The 18352-nt window shown below is 39.2% G+C and overlaps 1 protein-coding gene across 1 annotated transcript; it reads left to right on the forward strand.

The window, feature by feature from the left end:
• The first annotated feature begins 212 nt into the window (after positions 1–212).
• cers6 (ceramide synthase 6) lies at positions 213–17850 on the forward strand. The gene is made up of 11 exons (XM_079519087.1): positions 213–509; positions 2205–2310; positions 2420–2550; positions 5730–5787; positions 7827–7877; positions 8162–8254; positions 11227–11355; positions 12152–12258; positions 15325–15481; positions 15729–15752; positions 16753–17850. Exons 1-11 carry the CDS (start codon positions 340–342, stop codon positions 16909–16911), a joined length of 1185 nt encoding a protein of 394 aa, XP_079375213.1. The 5' UTR covers positions 213–339; the 3' UTR covers positions 16912–17850.
• The last annotated feature ends 502 nt before the right edge of the window (positions 17851–18352 follow it).

Below are 18352 nucleotides of genomic sequence, written 5' to 3' on the forward strand. Positions count from 1 at the left end.
TTAATGGTTTTACATGTGGCTGATTATTTTAGACTCATACTGTAACCCTCCTCAACAAGACAGGTTGAGCAAAACATCTTCACCTTGATTGTGCTGTGATCCAGTGGGTTTAACCTATGGTGGCTGCATCATGCGTGACATTTCAGTGCACCAATCACTTGCGGAGGAGCATATTGAGTCTACTTCCCTACACTGGGCTAGCAAAGGGGAAATAGACGGACAGCGATATAGCACAGATTTCATCACCAAAACCTGCATAGATCGCCGGTGAAAGAACATTACAACGCATTGGGCCATTGATACCTTATTCTATCCGGTCAAAGTGTCTGCTTCAAAGAGATGGCCGGTATTTTGGCGTGGTTTTGGAATGAGAGATTTTGGCTCCCTCATAATGTAACATGGGCTGATTTAAAAAACACAGATGAGGCAACATTCCCGCAAGCTGAGGATCTTTATCTGGCGTGTCCTTTAGCCTTCTGCATCTTTATGATACGTCTGGTTTTCGAAAGGTGGGTCTAGCTGTTCAGTTACTGACTTTACTATTTCAGACATAGCGAGTCTTTGTTGGGTCGATTTGATAATCCAGGGATATTTTCTCATTGACCACTGAGCTTGTGTGTTGATTTGTCTGTCAGTTAACAATGGCACCCCACAATGATCAAGGATGATCATCCTATTTTCTGCAGGCCTAGGCTATATCATTGCATAGCCATTCTTAGTGTACATGTCGCAACGTTGTACAGTAGCCTACAACGTTGCGAGTGCGACCATGCAGTAGCAAGTTGCAGGATTCAAGCAATAGGCTACTTGCTCAACCTTCCAATTGTATTTTTTTCGGATTTGTCATGCCATACAAATGTCATTACAGGCTAGTAAGGCTACTGGTAAACTCCCGTAAACAAATTCATAGGATGTACTGTACATAAACCATAAACCATACACCTTGCCTCTATCTGTGCCCCAATTTGTCCAATAATACCAGAGCCCTAATGGTTGTCTGCGTCTATGCCTGGCTGTCATGCAAATGTGGGTCAACAGTTTTTGGCAGCAGAACAGGCTATTATTGACGCCCCCCTCACACTCGTCATCATGAATGGCCAATACTTGGCCGATAGTGTAGTCAAGACTTTAGTAGAAAAAGTAGAGTAGCCTAACATTGTTTAATACTAATATAACATATTGACTTATTATTAGTAGAATTAAAAAAACCGAACTCGAGTTCGTCATAGTAGACTAAAACCTTTATTTAAAAATCACACCCGCGTGAAGTGAGGGGTGCTCTTATCATCATACATAATCTCATTCTGGCCAATCACAATTTGCGTCCTCACTTTTGTCTTCAATGTTTGTGTTTACACAAACACAAAAAAATGTCCATTCAATATGCCAATGGCATTCAATGTCTTTGTACACAAACCCTCAAAGCTGGACATAGGAGGGGCTATAGCACTCCTCAAAACAACATGTTTTAAATTTGTCTTTATACTTGATGCACTCTGAATATAGTAACTTGAATGAATGAATGACTTTTATTTACAGTCTCTAGCCCAATGTTTCTCAGACATTTTCATGTCAGGGACCCCCAAATTGCTAACATACTGTTACTGTATTAGGCTGAGTGGACCCCCATTTGAAAAATAAAAACGTGTTGACAGGAACCCCCATAAGAGAAGAATTTAGTTGTTGGATTAGATTTAGTACAAACTAATAATAAACATTTAAAAATAGAGAAAATAGCATATCTATAAGTTCACAATGTGTCACAACTCACATCAGACCCCACTTTAAAAAAAACATGATCTATTCCAGAAACATCTAATAGAAGAGTTGCGATATTGAGGGGCCAGAAAACAGCCCGGTCACGTGGTTCATGTACTCGCGCGAGCCTATAGACTCCAATGCATTCCGTAAACTTCGTTTATCCCCATGCTCAATAGAAGTCTATGTAGAAGAGCCGTCATTGGACTGGCCCCATGAAGTGAACGGAGTTTGCGTAACTATGGCTCTGGTCTATTCTAGCCTACCATTAGACGACAGCAGCATTCAGCTGTCTTTTTTTTCAAGCAGATGGGATTTGATTGTAGATGTAAAATTGTAATCACTGACTCTTGACTGAATTACTCTCTCCCCATCTTCTATTATGGTTTACAGTATTGTGCAGGTGTGTCTATATTAATCAAGAAGTCATACATGTTTACTTACAGGTTTATCGCGAGACCCTGCGCTATGGGCCTGAAGATACAAACCAGTGGCCCACAGAAAGCCCAACCGAATGCTATCTTAGAGAAAGTTTTCACTGCTATTACTAAGGTGACCTCCTTTGTTTTCTATAAAGTTTTGTCCCATATAATTATATTAATAGGAGCACCACCATGACTACTAGGTTTGACCAAAAATATATTGTATCTTGTGCTACCAGCACCCAGATGAGAAGAGGCTGGAAGGCCTGTCCAAGCAGCTCGACTGGGATGTGCGTACTATCCAGCGTTGGTTCAGACAGCGCCGCAACCAGGAGAAGCCCAGCACTCTAGCCCGCTTCTGCGAAAGCATGTAAGAAGCATGAGCTAAAAACACCACACCACAGTGCCACAAACATACAATGACATTTTCATGAGAGTAATGTGAATGTGAATTCCAGCACTACGACAAAGCAATAATTAAATACACACTTCAATATCCCAAGGGTATGTAGAATTTGTCGCTGAGAGAGAGCCTACTGATCTGCAGTAGATTGGATCCCATCAGCAAGATTGTGGTTATTTAGTGGCGTGACAGAGGAGGCCAACAAGGGAGTGTGACTGTCAGCGCAGAGTCATGTCTGACACCAATAGAGCCAAGCTGGCAGTAGGAGACTCACAGCCACACAGTCTGTGAGGCCCCTGAGGCTGCTGTACATTCAGCAGCACACTGTTGGTTGATTAAACCACTGCAGGGTTCGTAATACAGATTTCGGACCTCAAAGCCAAAACACCTTTTAGTTAGTGTTTCATAAGTCCCATACAATTTGTTCTTTTACTGCAACTATCACCACAGCTGTTGTCCGCATGCAATATGATAATAGATTCAACTTAAAATTGTAAATTTGGCTATGGTGTGGCAGATATTGCAGCGTCTTTCTCTCCTAAGTATTCCTTAGACAAAAAAACGGACAGTCATTAGCTCTGTTAGTCCTGATTTAAGTTGGGAATGCATGGCCTGCCCGATTAGAGCACCCGTATCCGTCTGCCTGTGTCCCTTTTATGTCCATATATGGAGATCTCTGTTTCTGTGTTTCTGTCTATCTGTGACACTTTTATGCCCCTACTTGCCCTACTCACAGTTGTGAGCTTGTAGATCTGCTATTTTCGTGATTAAAAAAATAATAATAATCATTCGTTAATCATAATCGAAGTTTGAAATAATTGTGAAATTGATTTGAAGACATATCACCCAGTCCTTACTTATGTTGTTAGCTAAATTATTTCAGTTCAAGTAAATTGTGTACAGTCTGCTCATTTGGATAGGTGACAAAGTTGAACAGAATCGACCATAAGCATGGCCTGCAGGACCTGCAGGTGCATGATTCAGAATGCGTGCAGAACACATTCATAAACAAATCCAGCCACCTCATTATTGACACTGAGCTCTGAGTTACATTGAGTTACTCACCCAGAATCCTTTGTGTCTAGATGAACTTTGCATCTAGGATCTCATTTAAATACTCTCCAGTCATGTTACTACAGTGTTTCATGACTGTGTAATGAAGCAAAACAATGGTTGTTTCTTTAATTGTGGCTCATAGAACATGCAGCAATCCTACCATGAATGGGGAATTTAAGCACCTTAAGAAGTGTAGTTTACATATTAAGATCATAACACAGGCACATAATTTGAAGTACTGCCCACCACTTTGTACAATTGATATTTTAAGCATTATCACTGCCACCACTTTGTACAATTGATAATTACCTATGTTTGCTACTACTTATTTGCAACAATTAAACGGCTAGCTTCAAACCACTACCTACATAGATTATTTTTTCCCACAGCCTATAAATACCAGCATTGTATTGAGAAAAATAATATAACAGATATGGTCAGAATTTTGCCACAGTCTAAATTCTATGCAGAGAAAGTAGTTGTGAGTCATCATAATTGTACATGGATGTGATTCAGCATCACTAGAAACAGGCTCTTATGGTGTTTGAAGATCCAGTTGCCATGCAACAGTCTTAACACCAGGTAGACCAGTCCAGTATATGGTTTAAACTCCCCTATTAATCAAGCACAGAGAGAACTGTAGATAATGGCAGTAATTTCAAATGCCATATTTGATGTGCTGAAGATTTCTGTCATGCTCATTAAACATGTAACAATAGACTCTTGAACAGTCATCCATGAAAATGAGCAAGTCCCTTCAGAAAGTTACACATCTTTGTTTAAGTAGATATCTTTTCTCAGTTAAGAGTTAGCCTAATCTGTCTATCTAGTCTAGCGCCATATAAAGATGCCAGTGAGTGACATTTGTATTTTCGGGCAGCTGGAACTAACAGCAGCACAGATTTTAAAGTATGTAAAACCCACTGTCTCTCACAATCACAGAATGTTAGCATCCATGTCGTAGCATGCCAGCTTTACTTTGTTCTTCCTCTCTGTGGCCAGGTTCATGAAGCTGGGTTGACGTGTTACAAATTGCCTTGGAAAATAACCTGTATCACATTGCAATAGTAACTTTTGGGAGAAGCCATTTGAGTCAATTTGATATGCTGTGACAACTGAATAACCACTGAAGAAAATGTCTCAATGCGAGAAATATTGTTTCAAACACCCAGCAGCCAATATTTAATATCCTTTCCAACTCTCCAGTTGATTTTTGTTGTGAGCTGGGTTTCTATGCATCTCCTTGCTCAGCAAATGCTTACAATAAATGCTTATAATAAATGTGTATGAGAAAATTATTTAGATTTTTTATAATGCGTTATAAACATGGAATACATAGCAAGTTATGAAATATTATAATACTTGATATTATAAGTCATTATAATAACGTTTATAATGTGTTATGATTAAGCTTATAAAGTATAATGAGTATTTATCAGTGCTTAATTATAATATCTTATAAGTGTGTTCATAAGGCGTTATAAACGTGGGATGCATAGCAAGTGTTACCTCACCAAATCTCTCAGATGCCCCCACCCTCCAAACCTTAAAAACCGCCATCAAAAGTTAAAACCCACCTCTTCAATATTTCTTTCCCCAGCTAACTCATTCCACTGTTTTTTATTTGATTTTATTCCTTAGTCTTTATTTTTTTTTCGTATTTTTTTAATGTGTTGTTTTCTCATGCCCCCCATGTAAAACGTCCTTGGGTACTCAGAAAAGCGCATATATAAATTCTCTCTCTCTCTCTCTCTCTCTCTCTCTCTCTCTCTCTCTCTCTCTCTCTCTCTCTCTCTCTATATATATATATATATATATATATATATATATATATATATATATATATATATACACACACACACACACACACACACACACACACACACACACACACAATATAGCTGTGTATTATGTTTGGCCTTATTTACATATTTAGGATGCATTGCAGCATTCTTTGTTCTTTACTATAATAGATGTGACTAACTGTAACTGCATCACTCCCCTGTGAATCCCAAAGCAGTGAAAAATATGAAGATGAAAGGAGATAAAAAATAACCTGCACTCACTGTGCCTTTTCATTCTTCTTACAGGTGGAGATTTACGTTCTATTTATACATCTTTACCTATGGTGTACGTTTCCTTAAAAAGGTATGTTTTTGGTTCCTCTGTTGAGCATTTATTGGCAGCAACTACTGCAAGACAATATTTTCAAGCAGGTCAGGGTCTAATCCTTATCATTAGGCTACTATTACCACAGCTGTGGAAAGATCAAGTGCAATTTTTATTTATTTTAAGAATGAATTCCTATTTATAAGCGTGGCATATTATATCTATCAGATTATTTTACTCCCTATTATCGGTATGTGCACCAGCCCCAAAATTCCAATATCGGTCAGGCTCTAGATGTAACTTTGCAAAGTTTGGAATGGGACCTTGTGCGATTACTTGGAGGTTTAGATGGTTTAGATAGATGTGACAGGGCAAGGAATAAAAGCTGATAAATAATACATCTCTTTCACATACTCCAACCAGGGAGCAATGTTAAATAATTGATCGGTTGCTCTTAGCACAATATAAAAAATAAGATATTACTGTCACTGAACAAATGTATCACCATTGAGGCAACTGTTGCGCCTCAGTCTCAGCTAACATATGTTGTTAACGTCAGTTTGGTCAATGAAGGGAAAAGAAAGTCACATTGGATTCTTATTGTTCTTTGGATTCGGTTCATCTTATTTATGCTTCTCTATCACTGATGTTGTGTAATGCACTGTGTCTACTGACTGTGCAGTGTCTCACGAAACCATTTTGGTTGAGATTGATTAAAGTATTCACAATCATCGGATCAAGGGAGCAATAGGTGAGATAGCACAGTGGGGGAAAAAATGTCTTTACTGAAACAAGTTGCATGACCAAGCACTTTGTAAAATGAGTTCATTCTCTGGCAATCCCTGCTGCAGGGCCAAGTCTCCTGGGCTTTTTATTAATAGCAGTAGGGGAGGAGTACAGGAGATTCAAACACGTCTTCCCTAGTCACAGTCCTGTCTCATCGTTTGATCATGGTGCACTTTCTTTCTTTCTTTTTAGTTTTACAGTTATTTTAGTTCCTGACCCATTGTGAGTCAGGGTTTGGCATAACGTTGAGCATCATTTGGTAACAACATACAGTATACATACAGTATGTGCAGTATGTGCATTAACACTCGCAAGCCAGAATGTTGCCTCCCAAAAAGCACGGAAGCTCTGAAAATGTGACGCCTCCTGCCCGCTTCCGTTTCGTCTAAAATAAAATAATAATAATAATAATAAAATAATAGGAGCCTATAATAGGAGCTTCTTAGCAAAATATATTTTAAAATATATTATTGTGAACGGAAATGACGAACAGATCACAGCTTCTGTTCTCTGCTTTTGGGATGTGTAGTTCCAAACTATATCATTCAGAAATTGTGGAATAGTTGTCTGGCTACGTGAAAATCCCCATCTAGCATCCATTAAGGAAAGCCAACTGTTTTGTGTGGGCATGAAATTGAAATAAATTGGATTTTATATAAGGGGGAAATAGTGAGCTCCAGCCATTGTTCTGCCAAGGACTACTGGTTGTTCCTATAGTCTGAAAATAATTAGGTTAGTTTGAGGTTAGGTTTAGGGTTGAGCTTAGTTATGCACACCTTTGGACCAATGATACTTTGGAATAATAGTCTACAATTGTGCATAATTCGTTGTTGTCAGGAGGAAACCACCTAACTCTATTTTTGAGGTTTTAGATTTTCTTTTCCATAACTCAATGCTTTTGAACACCCTTTACGTCTGTGTGCTGGTTATAAAAAAAACGAATGAAAAGTATTAAAGTTCTTTGGACAAGACCTCTTAACTTATAAAGCTAAAGCAACTCCACAACCAGCTCTACAACCTCTCCCCCTCTCATGCAAGTAATTGACAATATATAAAGTCACAATACCAACTTTGATGAGGCAGTATTGCTTTGTTTAAAAAATATAAGGTTTTCTTCATTTCCCGAAAAATGTATATTTTTTATTTCCTGAACAATTAACATTTTGGAGTCAGGTGGTTTCTTCCCGACAGCAGAGATATATTTGTAAATATCTGTCAAAAGGATAAAACCAAAAAGTGCGAGAGCTTATTTCCATTGTATTGATACCTATATTGCTTTCTCTGTACTGTAGATGCCATGGCTATGGAACACAAAAGAGTGTTGGTACAACTATCCTTACCAGGTAATGCTTTCTGTATTATCAATGCTTTCTGTATTATGATGTTAAATCATCTCTGAGAGTGTACAAATGTTAAATTAACACTCTCCAACAAGGTGTTTAATATTATGACTTCATTAAATGTCTTGCCTTGTACTTATCAAATATTTATTTGAACCACTTTATCCCAGGTGTCCCTATTTGGACATTTTCACTGTAGATAAAGAAAATGGTTCTGAGCTTGTAGATCGTCTATTTTTGAATTTTTGGCTTAATGGTTAACTTTGTTTCTTTCTGTGTTTGTATAGCCACTGACTGTGGACATCCATTATTACTATACTCTGGAGCTATCATTCTACCTGTCCCTACTCTTCTCCCAATTCACAGACATCAGGAGGAAGGTAAGAATTACAAGAGACCAGATCAGAGGCCACTCTTGATTAGCACATATCGTCGCTGTCCTCTTTTCATACTGCCTCTTTTACTATTTATTCATGAATTACTTCCCTATGTTATACTTTGTTGTATGTCAGTGTTGTGCAAAAGTAGTGAATTTTTCCTATCTACAAGCTTATAACGAATCACACCGCAAGCACAGGGTTTACCACCTTCCTAATCAATGATCTCTCTCTTAACACATGCAGAATTATGAGGAACCATACCAATTGAGTGACAGACAGCTGTACTGTCACCTAGTTTTTTCCCCCGACCGCGCACCTGGTAAGAATGTATAGACAAAGTGAGACTAATTGGAGTTGTGCGGGCTTCCTTGCTTCAAAGACCTAGTTTTGTGACCTATTCTTGCTTAACTTTGTACCCGTAGGATGGCAAACCCGCGATATCGCGGGTTATAAGATTTATATCAATATCAACCTGCTAAAGCTAAAAACAAATCTGTAGTCCTCTCCAGGTTGCTATGCAACGCCTTCGTCACCCCCAGCACAAGGACGAGTGCGCATGCACGCCATAGAGACCCATTCAAAGCAGAATCTTTGTTGCCTTTTCTCTCTGAAAAATGCTCCAAAGTCCTTGTTTTTGTCCAATCCATCCGAGGTTCACATGTGAATTGTGATTTTTGATCGCATCGCGCCCCGACATATTACAGTTTCTGGCGAAAGCTAAATATTGTCGCCAGCTGCTCACACTCTGCAGCTCCTCCTCTGCTGTCCGAGACTGGGAGACCCAGATGTTACATGGGGAGAAATGGAGTGATTTAATGGCAGCCTGCGTAATACAGAATGAACACTAGTAGATGGCAATCTATTGTGACAGTGTAATAAGAAATAATCCATCGAAAGATAGCTACAGAATAGCTTCCTCATTCAGTGCCACCTGGTGGACACCATGTGTTGAGCAGGTGCCAAAAAAGCCTATTATTAAAAAAAGAAAGAAAATGAAAATCCATTGTGCATGTCGTCACATGCACACCGGATTAGAGCAATTTAAAAAATATATATAAAAAAATATATATATTAAAAAAAAAAAAAAAGGCGTCCAAAGGCGTCATTGGCAACGAGGGCCATTTGGGAAAGGCGTCAACATCCGCTTACACACAAACACATGATATAAAAACACACAAATAGAAGAATTTCTAAATTACCCCAAATGGCGCATATTGGACAACATGTCACACATGTGTTACCTGTGTATCTGTGATAGCCAATAATAGAGATTCCATGATCAAACTGCTTGGACTTTCGTTTGGACTTTGATTCAAGCTTCACTGAGTATGCAATCATTCAGCACTCTTCAGCGCATTTTAACTTCCATGCTGGTTCTTTGGTGAATGGTTATACTCTGGTCATGGTGTTTTCAGTGTGTTTTTGCATGCCTCCTTGCCAAGTCACTCACACCCATAAGCACTGTTTGTCTCGATGCCATGCTCTGTATCGTATGCATTCATCCTGTCATCTTTTTTTTTGTGACTGTCGGCATGTTGTCTGTGTTTTGTTTCTCCTTTTCAGTTTTTTCATGCACATCTACCACACTGAGGAGGTCCCCTGCATCCCCTGACTATTCCAGTATGTTCTCCCTGCACACTGCTGCCTCGCTTCCGTTCCTCCTTATGTTTTACACAGCATTGCTCTTCCTTCGCATACAGTTACACTGCCCTACAAAGCCAAAGTGCAGAAACTACGTTTTTGGACACACTGACTTGTTTGTGTATCCCAAAGGTCAAATTAGCCCTTATGTTTATTGGGGGATAAACAATTACTTCAAGAACAGATATACAATTAGTGTAATATAATTTACTGTATATATATGCCTCTATTTCATCTGCACTTTGGCTTTGTAGACCTCGTCCTTGTACTCCTACTGCTCTGGCTGCTTGCTGCTGCTGTCCTAATGTCAGACATTTTAATATCCAGGGTGCCAGAAGAAGGCTCCTCCCCCATGTCACCCATCCACAGCCTCGTTCAGCCCTGAGCCCGATTTATGCTTCAGTGACAAAGTGTTGATTGTTGAACGTGTCGCTCAACAACAACAATAATGTATTTTTGACCACAGGGTACGTCACACAACACGACTAAAGCTTAAATCAGGCTTAAGACTGGACTTGTTGAATTGAGTTGATTCTGTTTTCTCAATTGAGTACCTTCTTTGCAGCAATCACGTGAGGGATGTATTTTCCTCTCTTTGAATTATAGTTCAGTAGGACTGCAGCTTAGCCGTTATTCTGTCAAAGTATAAATATTTGATTAATCGAATAATCGAGAAGTGCATTTGTGGCATAAATAAAAAATCAAATATATTGATTTGTTATCTAATAACGAATCAACACAAATAAATGATTACGAGTTACGATTACCGTAGACTGATTGACCTCTTTAGCCCTATTTTATGCTTTGTCAATTTGCCGATTTACAAGCTCACAAGTTGTCGCGTGATTTGTGAGCTTGTAGATCCACTATTTTTGAAAATCGATTACTTTATATAATCAGTTTGTTTGATTAGGCCTAACTGTTGCACCTCTATTATAGTTCAGTATATTATTCACGTATTCCTTGTGATAGTGTTCTAGTAGTGGGAGCTATTACTATGTATTAGTATTACTTATTACTATTACGCATTGCTACAAATGCTGTTATTGTCACTATCAACATAACATAAGCACAGCAGTGCTTGTATCCTCCACCTTGTATTCATGATTTCACCTGTCACACGTATCTGTCACTGAAGGTTCTGGGTATAATCCATACTTATGGATATACATAATGGTATTGCTCGCTGAAAATAACAGATTTTGAAATGTTATTTTTTGCGAGTGACAGTGACAAAAAATAATAATTAAGCTTTACCGTAAGGTAGCTTTTGAAAATATTCTCTGTAGGTGTGTGTTTGTGTGACATTGCTGTGGCAACTGTGTCTACAGGACTTTCTGATCATGTTCCTGCACCACCTGGCAACCATATCCCTCATCACGTTTTCCTATGTGAACAACATGGCACGGGTGGGAACACTGGTTATGTGTCTCCACGATGCCGCCGATGTGCTGATGGAGGTGAGGATGGAAGGAATGAGTGGGTGCAAAGATTGTTGGGTGGGTGGGTGTGACTGGACTGGTGGGCAGGCGGGTGAGAAGGGTGTGTGCCAATGATCATTGCATCAAAAGTAATCAACAAACTATGCTATAGAAACTGGTAAAAAAATTGCCAAATTGTCAAATAATATAAGAAAGAGGCTGCAAACAACGTTGTTTGCAGTGGCTTGTACGTAGATCGGCTATTTTCACAATTTTTAATCTGTGGAACGAGTCAAATTAAATGTAATGCCTCAACTCCTACAATTCCAAGTGTTTGTTGAGTGGGAGGTCCGCAGTTGAAATATGATCATTTTGGGGGGTCTCCAGTTCAAATATGAATATTTGGGGGGGTCGCGGCTTGAAAAGGTTCGAACAATCTGACCTATCACGGTGAATTTCTTTATATTGCGATATAATGTGATTAATTTCTTTATTCATTTCTTAACGTTTAAGAAAGACAAGGCACAACTAGGTTGGGTTCCAGCCTGATTCGCTGCGTTCCGTGAATTTGTTTTGTCACTTGACAAAACAAATTCACGGAACACAGCGAATTAGGCTGGAACCCAGGCTAAGACACAACCACATCATCAAACACCATACACATTTCAAAGTAACACAAATCCCAACACAAACTGAGTAAAAACTAAAACTGCTGTTTTGTATTTCATGATGAAATCCCCAGTGTACAGTATTTAGATGGATAACATTTCTAGCGAATGCATCTTTGAATGAATTGTCAAACAAGTGACTTTCTGTCTATTCTATCTTTTGTCAGGCTGCAAAGATGGCCAATTATGCTAAGTGCCAGACACTCTGCAACCTCTTGTTTGCAATGTTTGCAATTCTATTCATAAGTTCCAGGTTGGGAGTTTATCCTGTCTGGTAAGTCTCATTCACTTCATGTCGATGTAGCCTAGTTGTATCAATCTGATTCTTCTGCTTCTTAGGTCGAAATGTTGTCTTTGTCATTTGTACATGTTGTGTTATTATGACAACTATATGTTCTGTACCGGACATTTGTAAATGTCCTTGCGGATGTCAGTAATCCCTCTCTGAAAGTGTATGCCAGATCCAGTGAGACCTCAGTACTCTAGTTATACTTGTTCATTTCAGACAGATCTCTATTAATGTTTTGTTGCTAAGTAATAGTTACTATGGATACGGCTGCTTTATCCTCAGCAATAAAGGGAAGAACAGATGAAACGAAATATATTGTTTTATTGATTTATTATTTCATTTGATTTGAGCTTGGGTGGTTGTAGAGTAAGTTATAGAGTAAGTCAGGTTTTTTTTTGTTGCTCATGCTCATTACCATTTTGAAAATCCACTAGATGGTGAATGAGACCTATTTGATCCTTGACAGTACATTTAGTAAACGTAAATCGCCCACTATCGCCCAAAGGATGAATTATTCTTATCTTTTCGGCCGACGTTCCTCCGCCCACTTTTCGACCATTGCCTGTTCGCCTGCTATCGCCTCTATCGCCAGTAGTTGCCGGGTCCCATTGACAAATAATGCACTTCCGGAAAATTCGTCTGGCTGTCGCCCGCTGTTAAAGCATACTGTTAAGGGCGCTCCAGGTCGCTCTCAAACTGCTGCATAGGACTGCTGCATGGACGCCTGGGGGACGCATAGCCAGGCGGTCCGCAAAATAATTCAGATTATTATTTGTTTTCTTTTTTTGTGAATTATGGTATGTGTGATCTGTGAACTTACCATAATCACAGTAATCCTTAATCATATTCCATCATTCAAGGGCTTTTGGATGGAAATGAAACTCACCTCAACCTGTCAACCTGTCACCTCAACCTGTCACAGGTAGAGCACTGCAGACAGAGGCTGTGACTGTGAAAATGTGTTCGCACGTTGTGACTTTGACTGAAAAGTTTTATTACAAATAGTTCCAATGGCATCTAAATGTAAGGTTGTAAATATGCGTATCGGTGTTGCGAGGATGAGGGCGTACCTGGAAAGAAATTCTCCCCACCCCCAAGGGGTACCTGATCCAAAAAAGTTTGGGAACCCCTGCTATAGGCTAAGAAGGCTTTCACGAAACGAGTTTCCTTCTAAGTTACTTCTTCCAGGGGCCTTAAGTAGTATTTCCCGAACTCGGTTAAGAAGACGCTTAACGTCGTGCTCTTGAGAACCAACTTAAGTTGTGTTTCCGAAGCCAGTTAGGTTGCATGTAACGCTGTGCTCTTGAGAACCAGCTGCTGCTAATGAAGGTACTGCGTAGTCAACAAAGGCGTTCGGGAAACTGCTGCTACGCACTAACTTAGGAGGCTCTTATGCACGTGCATAAGCTACGGGCAACCTAAAATGGCTTTGGGAGGCCTGGGTCGGCCTAGCGGTCCGGGCACCTAGGCTGGTAATCTAGCCTGACACTGTCACAGTATCGAGTCCCGATCCCGAAGACCTTTGCTGCGTGTCCCCCCCCCCCTTTCTCCCCGTTTCCTGTCAAGCTGCTGTATATCTATCAATAACGGCAAAAAGCCCCAAAATATATCTAAAAACAAAAATAAAAAAATGGGCCAAAGTCATTAAAGCTTATTATGTTTGTTGTCTCCCTCTCCAGACGGAGAGGGGTAATTTTATTGTAACGATGTCCAAACTACAATAAATAGATGGTGGCACAGATAGGGCTCCATCTTGCGCCACCCTTATCCCTTATCCCTAATCTTATTTGCCATTTTTTACTATTTTGAAAATAATTTTAAAATAGTTCAACTAGCTGATCTACATCTACACATTGTGAGCTTGTAGATCAGCTATTTGAACTATTTTAAAAGGTTTTTTTAAATAGTAAAAAATGGCAATTAAGTTTAGGGATAAGGGTTAAGGGGTGGCGCAAGATATAGCAGAGTGTGTCCAATCTGGTGCACCATCTGCTGCCAATAACTTTTTTGACATTGTCAACCAGACCCGTCTAATACCCAACAACACCAGGGTCTAAATTTCTCAATGGAATATCAGGTGTCAGGTTACTCCAAACAATGCGCTAGTTAAATTCTAATATTATTATACTCTACCATACAATGTTTTATTCATTTATATAAATGTAGATTTTATAGGAAGGGCTAAAGGTGACAGGGGGACAACATTTCAGACAGGCACTGAAAACTTAAATAGACTTTACCTGTGGTGGTAGCAGTCCAAACTTAAATAGTTATTATAAGGAATGTGTGTGTATACTACTACTGTATGGCTTTGGCTACTATATGGATATTGCTGTAAGTTTACCCCTGGAGATAAATTAAGTGAAATGTATTAGTATTTTTGTTCTCACACTGCATGACTGCAACACTATTATACCGTAGCACTGTCATTTTAGTCTGCCCTCCACCACAGCAGCGAGAAAGGTTATCATTATTGTAAGGCTGTTGCTATGGCATCAGTAACTGCAAGATGATTCACAGACAGTATGCAATAATTGGTCCACAGACACATTTAACCTGGATCATTGCCATTCTGATTGCATGTAGAATTATAGCTTTATAATCTCCTAATTTATTAAATCCCATTACCCATGATCATTGTTAGGGATTTAGATGTAATTAACACGGTCTGTATTTGTATTTCTAATGCAACAAAAATCGGTCAACTAAGTATAGGTTTTGTGGTGTTGCATTACTGTAGATACAGTAAACAGAGGAGAAACAGTGGCCTGTTCAGGCCCTTTTTATCCCCCGTTTACTAGTGCTATTAACCTTAAAGCAGACCACCTGTCTCGAGGCTGTCCTAACGACACAGGCTACCTCACAGGATTATTTCTATTTTAACCATAGCAGTGGGGTGACCCACTGCTATTTTAACCACTCAACTTATTTCATTGTTTGTTTTTCTCTTTACAACTTTGAAACTGCAATGATGGGGGGGGGGGAAAGTTGCGTTGAGTTTTGCTAAACAAATGCAATATGTACCTGCCTCCCTCTCTCGTCCCACTGTAGGATTCTAAACACAACTTTGTTTGAGAGCTGGGAGATCGTAGGGCCCTACCCATCCTGGTGGGTGTTCAACCTACTGTTGATCCTGCTGCAGTTACTTCACTCCTTCTGGTCCTACCTCATAGTGAAGACAGCATGTCGAGCCATCTCAAGAGGAAAGGTAAGGCACGGCTGTCAACCATGACACTGAAGCATTCCTTTACAAAACAAACCCTTTATTACTTGATATTATCCCTCCGGGTGATGTCTCTTGTTTAATTCATAAGTGCTGGATAATGTGGTATGAAACAAGACTATTCCAATACCATGAAAGCGCCTGCACTATGTATTACTGTATCTTGTTGTTGTCAGCTGGCATTTCTGACTTTTCCTTTTCCATATTCTCTGCTATTTGGCCAACTCTGAAGGCAGGAAAATGGAATCCTTTACATGTAAGTAGTCCTTCAAACTGTATACTGCATGTCTGGTTTGATCCGTTATATTTATTTCACTTGCATGTCAGTTTCTATTTTGCATGTTTTATGGCCTGAATGCTAGTAATCAACCATAAATAAAATGGCACAATTTGTTGCCATGGCTCCCTTTTTTCCCCTGACTTTGATGTTGTTCATTATTGCTATAGTTAACTGCTTCATAATGCATTCGATTTACTTGCAAAAACTATTACTGTAGGTCTCTAAGCATGAGAGACAATGATTTGATTAGATTCTTTGATAGACTTCTTTCATTAAGACTTTGATGAATGCAGGTTAATGTGACAATTTAATTTATATGACTGCATGTCAAATTTCCCAATATTTGGTAAACCCAGAGTTTGAAAATGGCTGCCCTCTGCTTTACAATATTTGGCAGATGGTTTCCCATAGTTCAGAATCCAGCAGCATGTTCCTTAATGTTGACAACACTGATAATAGCATTCAATCATAAATAGAAAATGAGGTTCCCATCTATCTATCTATTTTGTAGAAGGTCTATGAACGAAGTTTTCCTTATTATGCAAGTGAAGACGTATTCTATATGTCTGAATGCTACATACACACCCGTCTCTTAATTGAAAAGCAAGGTCTTACGCAGTACGCACACCTTATCGGCTGTCTGTTAGAAATTAGAAGTTTTTTTAGTAGTTCAAAGTAGTTGAAAAATGACTGTCCCCTCATGATTTAGGACAATATCAGTCGCAAGAATCAGGGATGTGTGTTTTCATTGAGTCTAACATGGTTAACACAGTTTGAAATTGAAGGGGCTTATGTAGGAGGGGACGTGTCTGATCAATGTGAATATCAAATACCCGTATCTAAATATTGAATCAAGCCACTTAAACATGTGAAGTGTCAGAGTGCAAGAAAGTAATAAACTGATGGAAGAACTATCTCTATATAGTCCAGCTGGCAACACTGCATAACTAGGTTAACCACCCTTTCATGTCTGTAGGTGTCTAAAGATGACAGCAGTGACATAGAGTCCAGCTCCGATGAGGACGACAGTTCTCCAGCCAATCAGAAGCACCACAGCAATGCCACTAATGGGACCAACAAAACGCATGGGACCAATGGCTACCTGACAGGGACCCCATGTCCAGATGAACACTGACTAACACATTCAAATATCTCAACACTGGACCCAAGATACATATACACCATTCAGAAATATGTGTGCGCGCGTGTGTATTTGAGTGTGCGATAAAGACATGAACAACATTGCCTGTTTGGTACTGGACGTTCTTGAATTATGTGAATGCAGTTTTGCTATGAGTTGGATTCAATATTCATTTTCCTTGCGCAAAATTATTATCTTTATATATTTGCATCAAAATGCACTCGACAAAATATCGAAGCACTCCTGTTGGTACAACCCACTTTGTTTAGCCAATGAATGAAAACATTCCACTCTATTGTGTAAGCATGCTATTTAAACATACAGTAGTCTGGCATACTGGGGGTGATATATTGTGTTGATGTCATTCTGTTATTTATTTGTTATACTGTAGGTATGTTGGCAGATTACGGTCTTACCTGCTTTCATTTCAGTGTTAATGGCTGTATGACCTTGGACAATTCAGCTGTTTAAGTTCATTCCATACACTGCAGACTCATTTGGTACTCCATAATAGTTTATTAGTTTGTGCTGGCAGAATGCTGGAAAAACTGGGTTTGTTTGTGCTGTGCACAGTATAAACCTAAGTATTAATTGAAATCTGTGTACAGAGTGTACAGATTAAAACTGAGGTTTTAACTGTGTGATGCTATACACCCTGCCCCCCAAATGCCAAAACGTAATCGAATATTTATTTTTCCCACTCACACTCACAAAATGTAATGTGTGTACTTTACTCACAGCTCATTGTAATGGAAAATACAAACATTCAACATAAACTGTAAATGAGATGTCAATAACAGTATTATGTGTGTGACAAAAAAAGATATGGCTAGATGCTGTATTTCCAGTTGAAGCATTTTGTTAAGTATTCTGATACATTTCTGGTAATAATTTCATTAAATGTTCTTTGCCCTCCTGGGAGGCAGACAAGAAGTGTTTGGATTATTATTAAAAAAAACTGAATCGAAGGTTGCAAATGAGCTCAGGCCTACATAACTTTGAAAGTAACCTTTTGAGAGATGTTGAAATATAATGTAGTTTATCATTAGTTAATTTAAATTAATGATGGATATCCATGCTAAAACATTTCTCACAATGTAATGCATTATGCAACCCTTTGATTCTACTCGGTTGAAGAAGTACTCACAAAAGTATCTGTACTGCAATGTACCGATACTATATATATATATCGAGAATCGTTTGCCCCACCGACTTCAAATTCGACATACGCATTCCACACCACCACAGGGAGTGCAGTCCCCGGCCTTGAGTGGGTCAGACCCACGGTTGTCCAGAACCACCACAAAAGGCCTCTGCCCAGACACATACGTTCAACTGTCCAGAACCAGCACAAAAGCCTCTGCCCTGGCGCTGGACAGGGCCCAAATCCAGATCACCCCTACATCTCCATATATGGAGCTGGCCTGTTCTGACA

Source organism: Electrona antarctica, assembly GCF_951216825.1.
Source record: "Electrona antarctica genome assembly, chromosome: 13".
Taxonomy (NCBI): domain Eukaryota; kingdom Metazoa; phylum Chordata; class Actinopteri; order Myctophiformes; family Myctophidae; genus Electrona; species Electrona antarctica.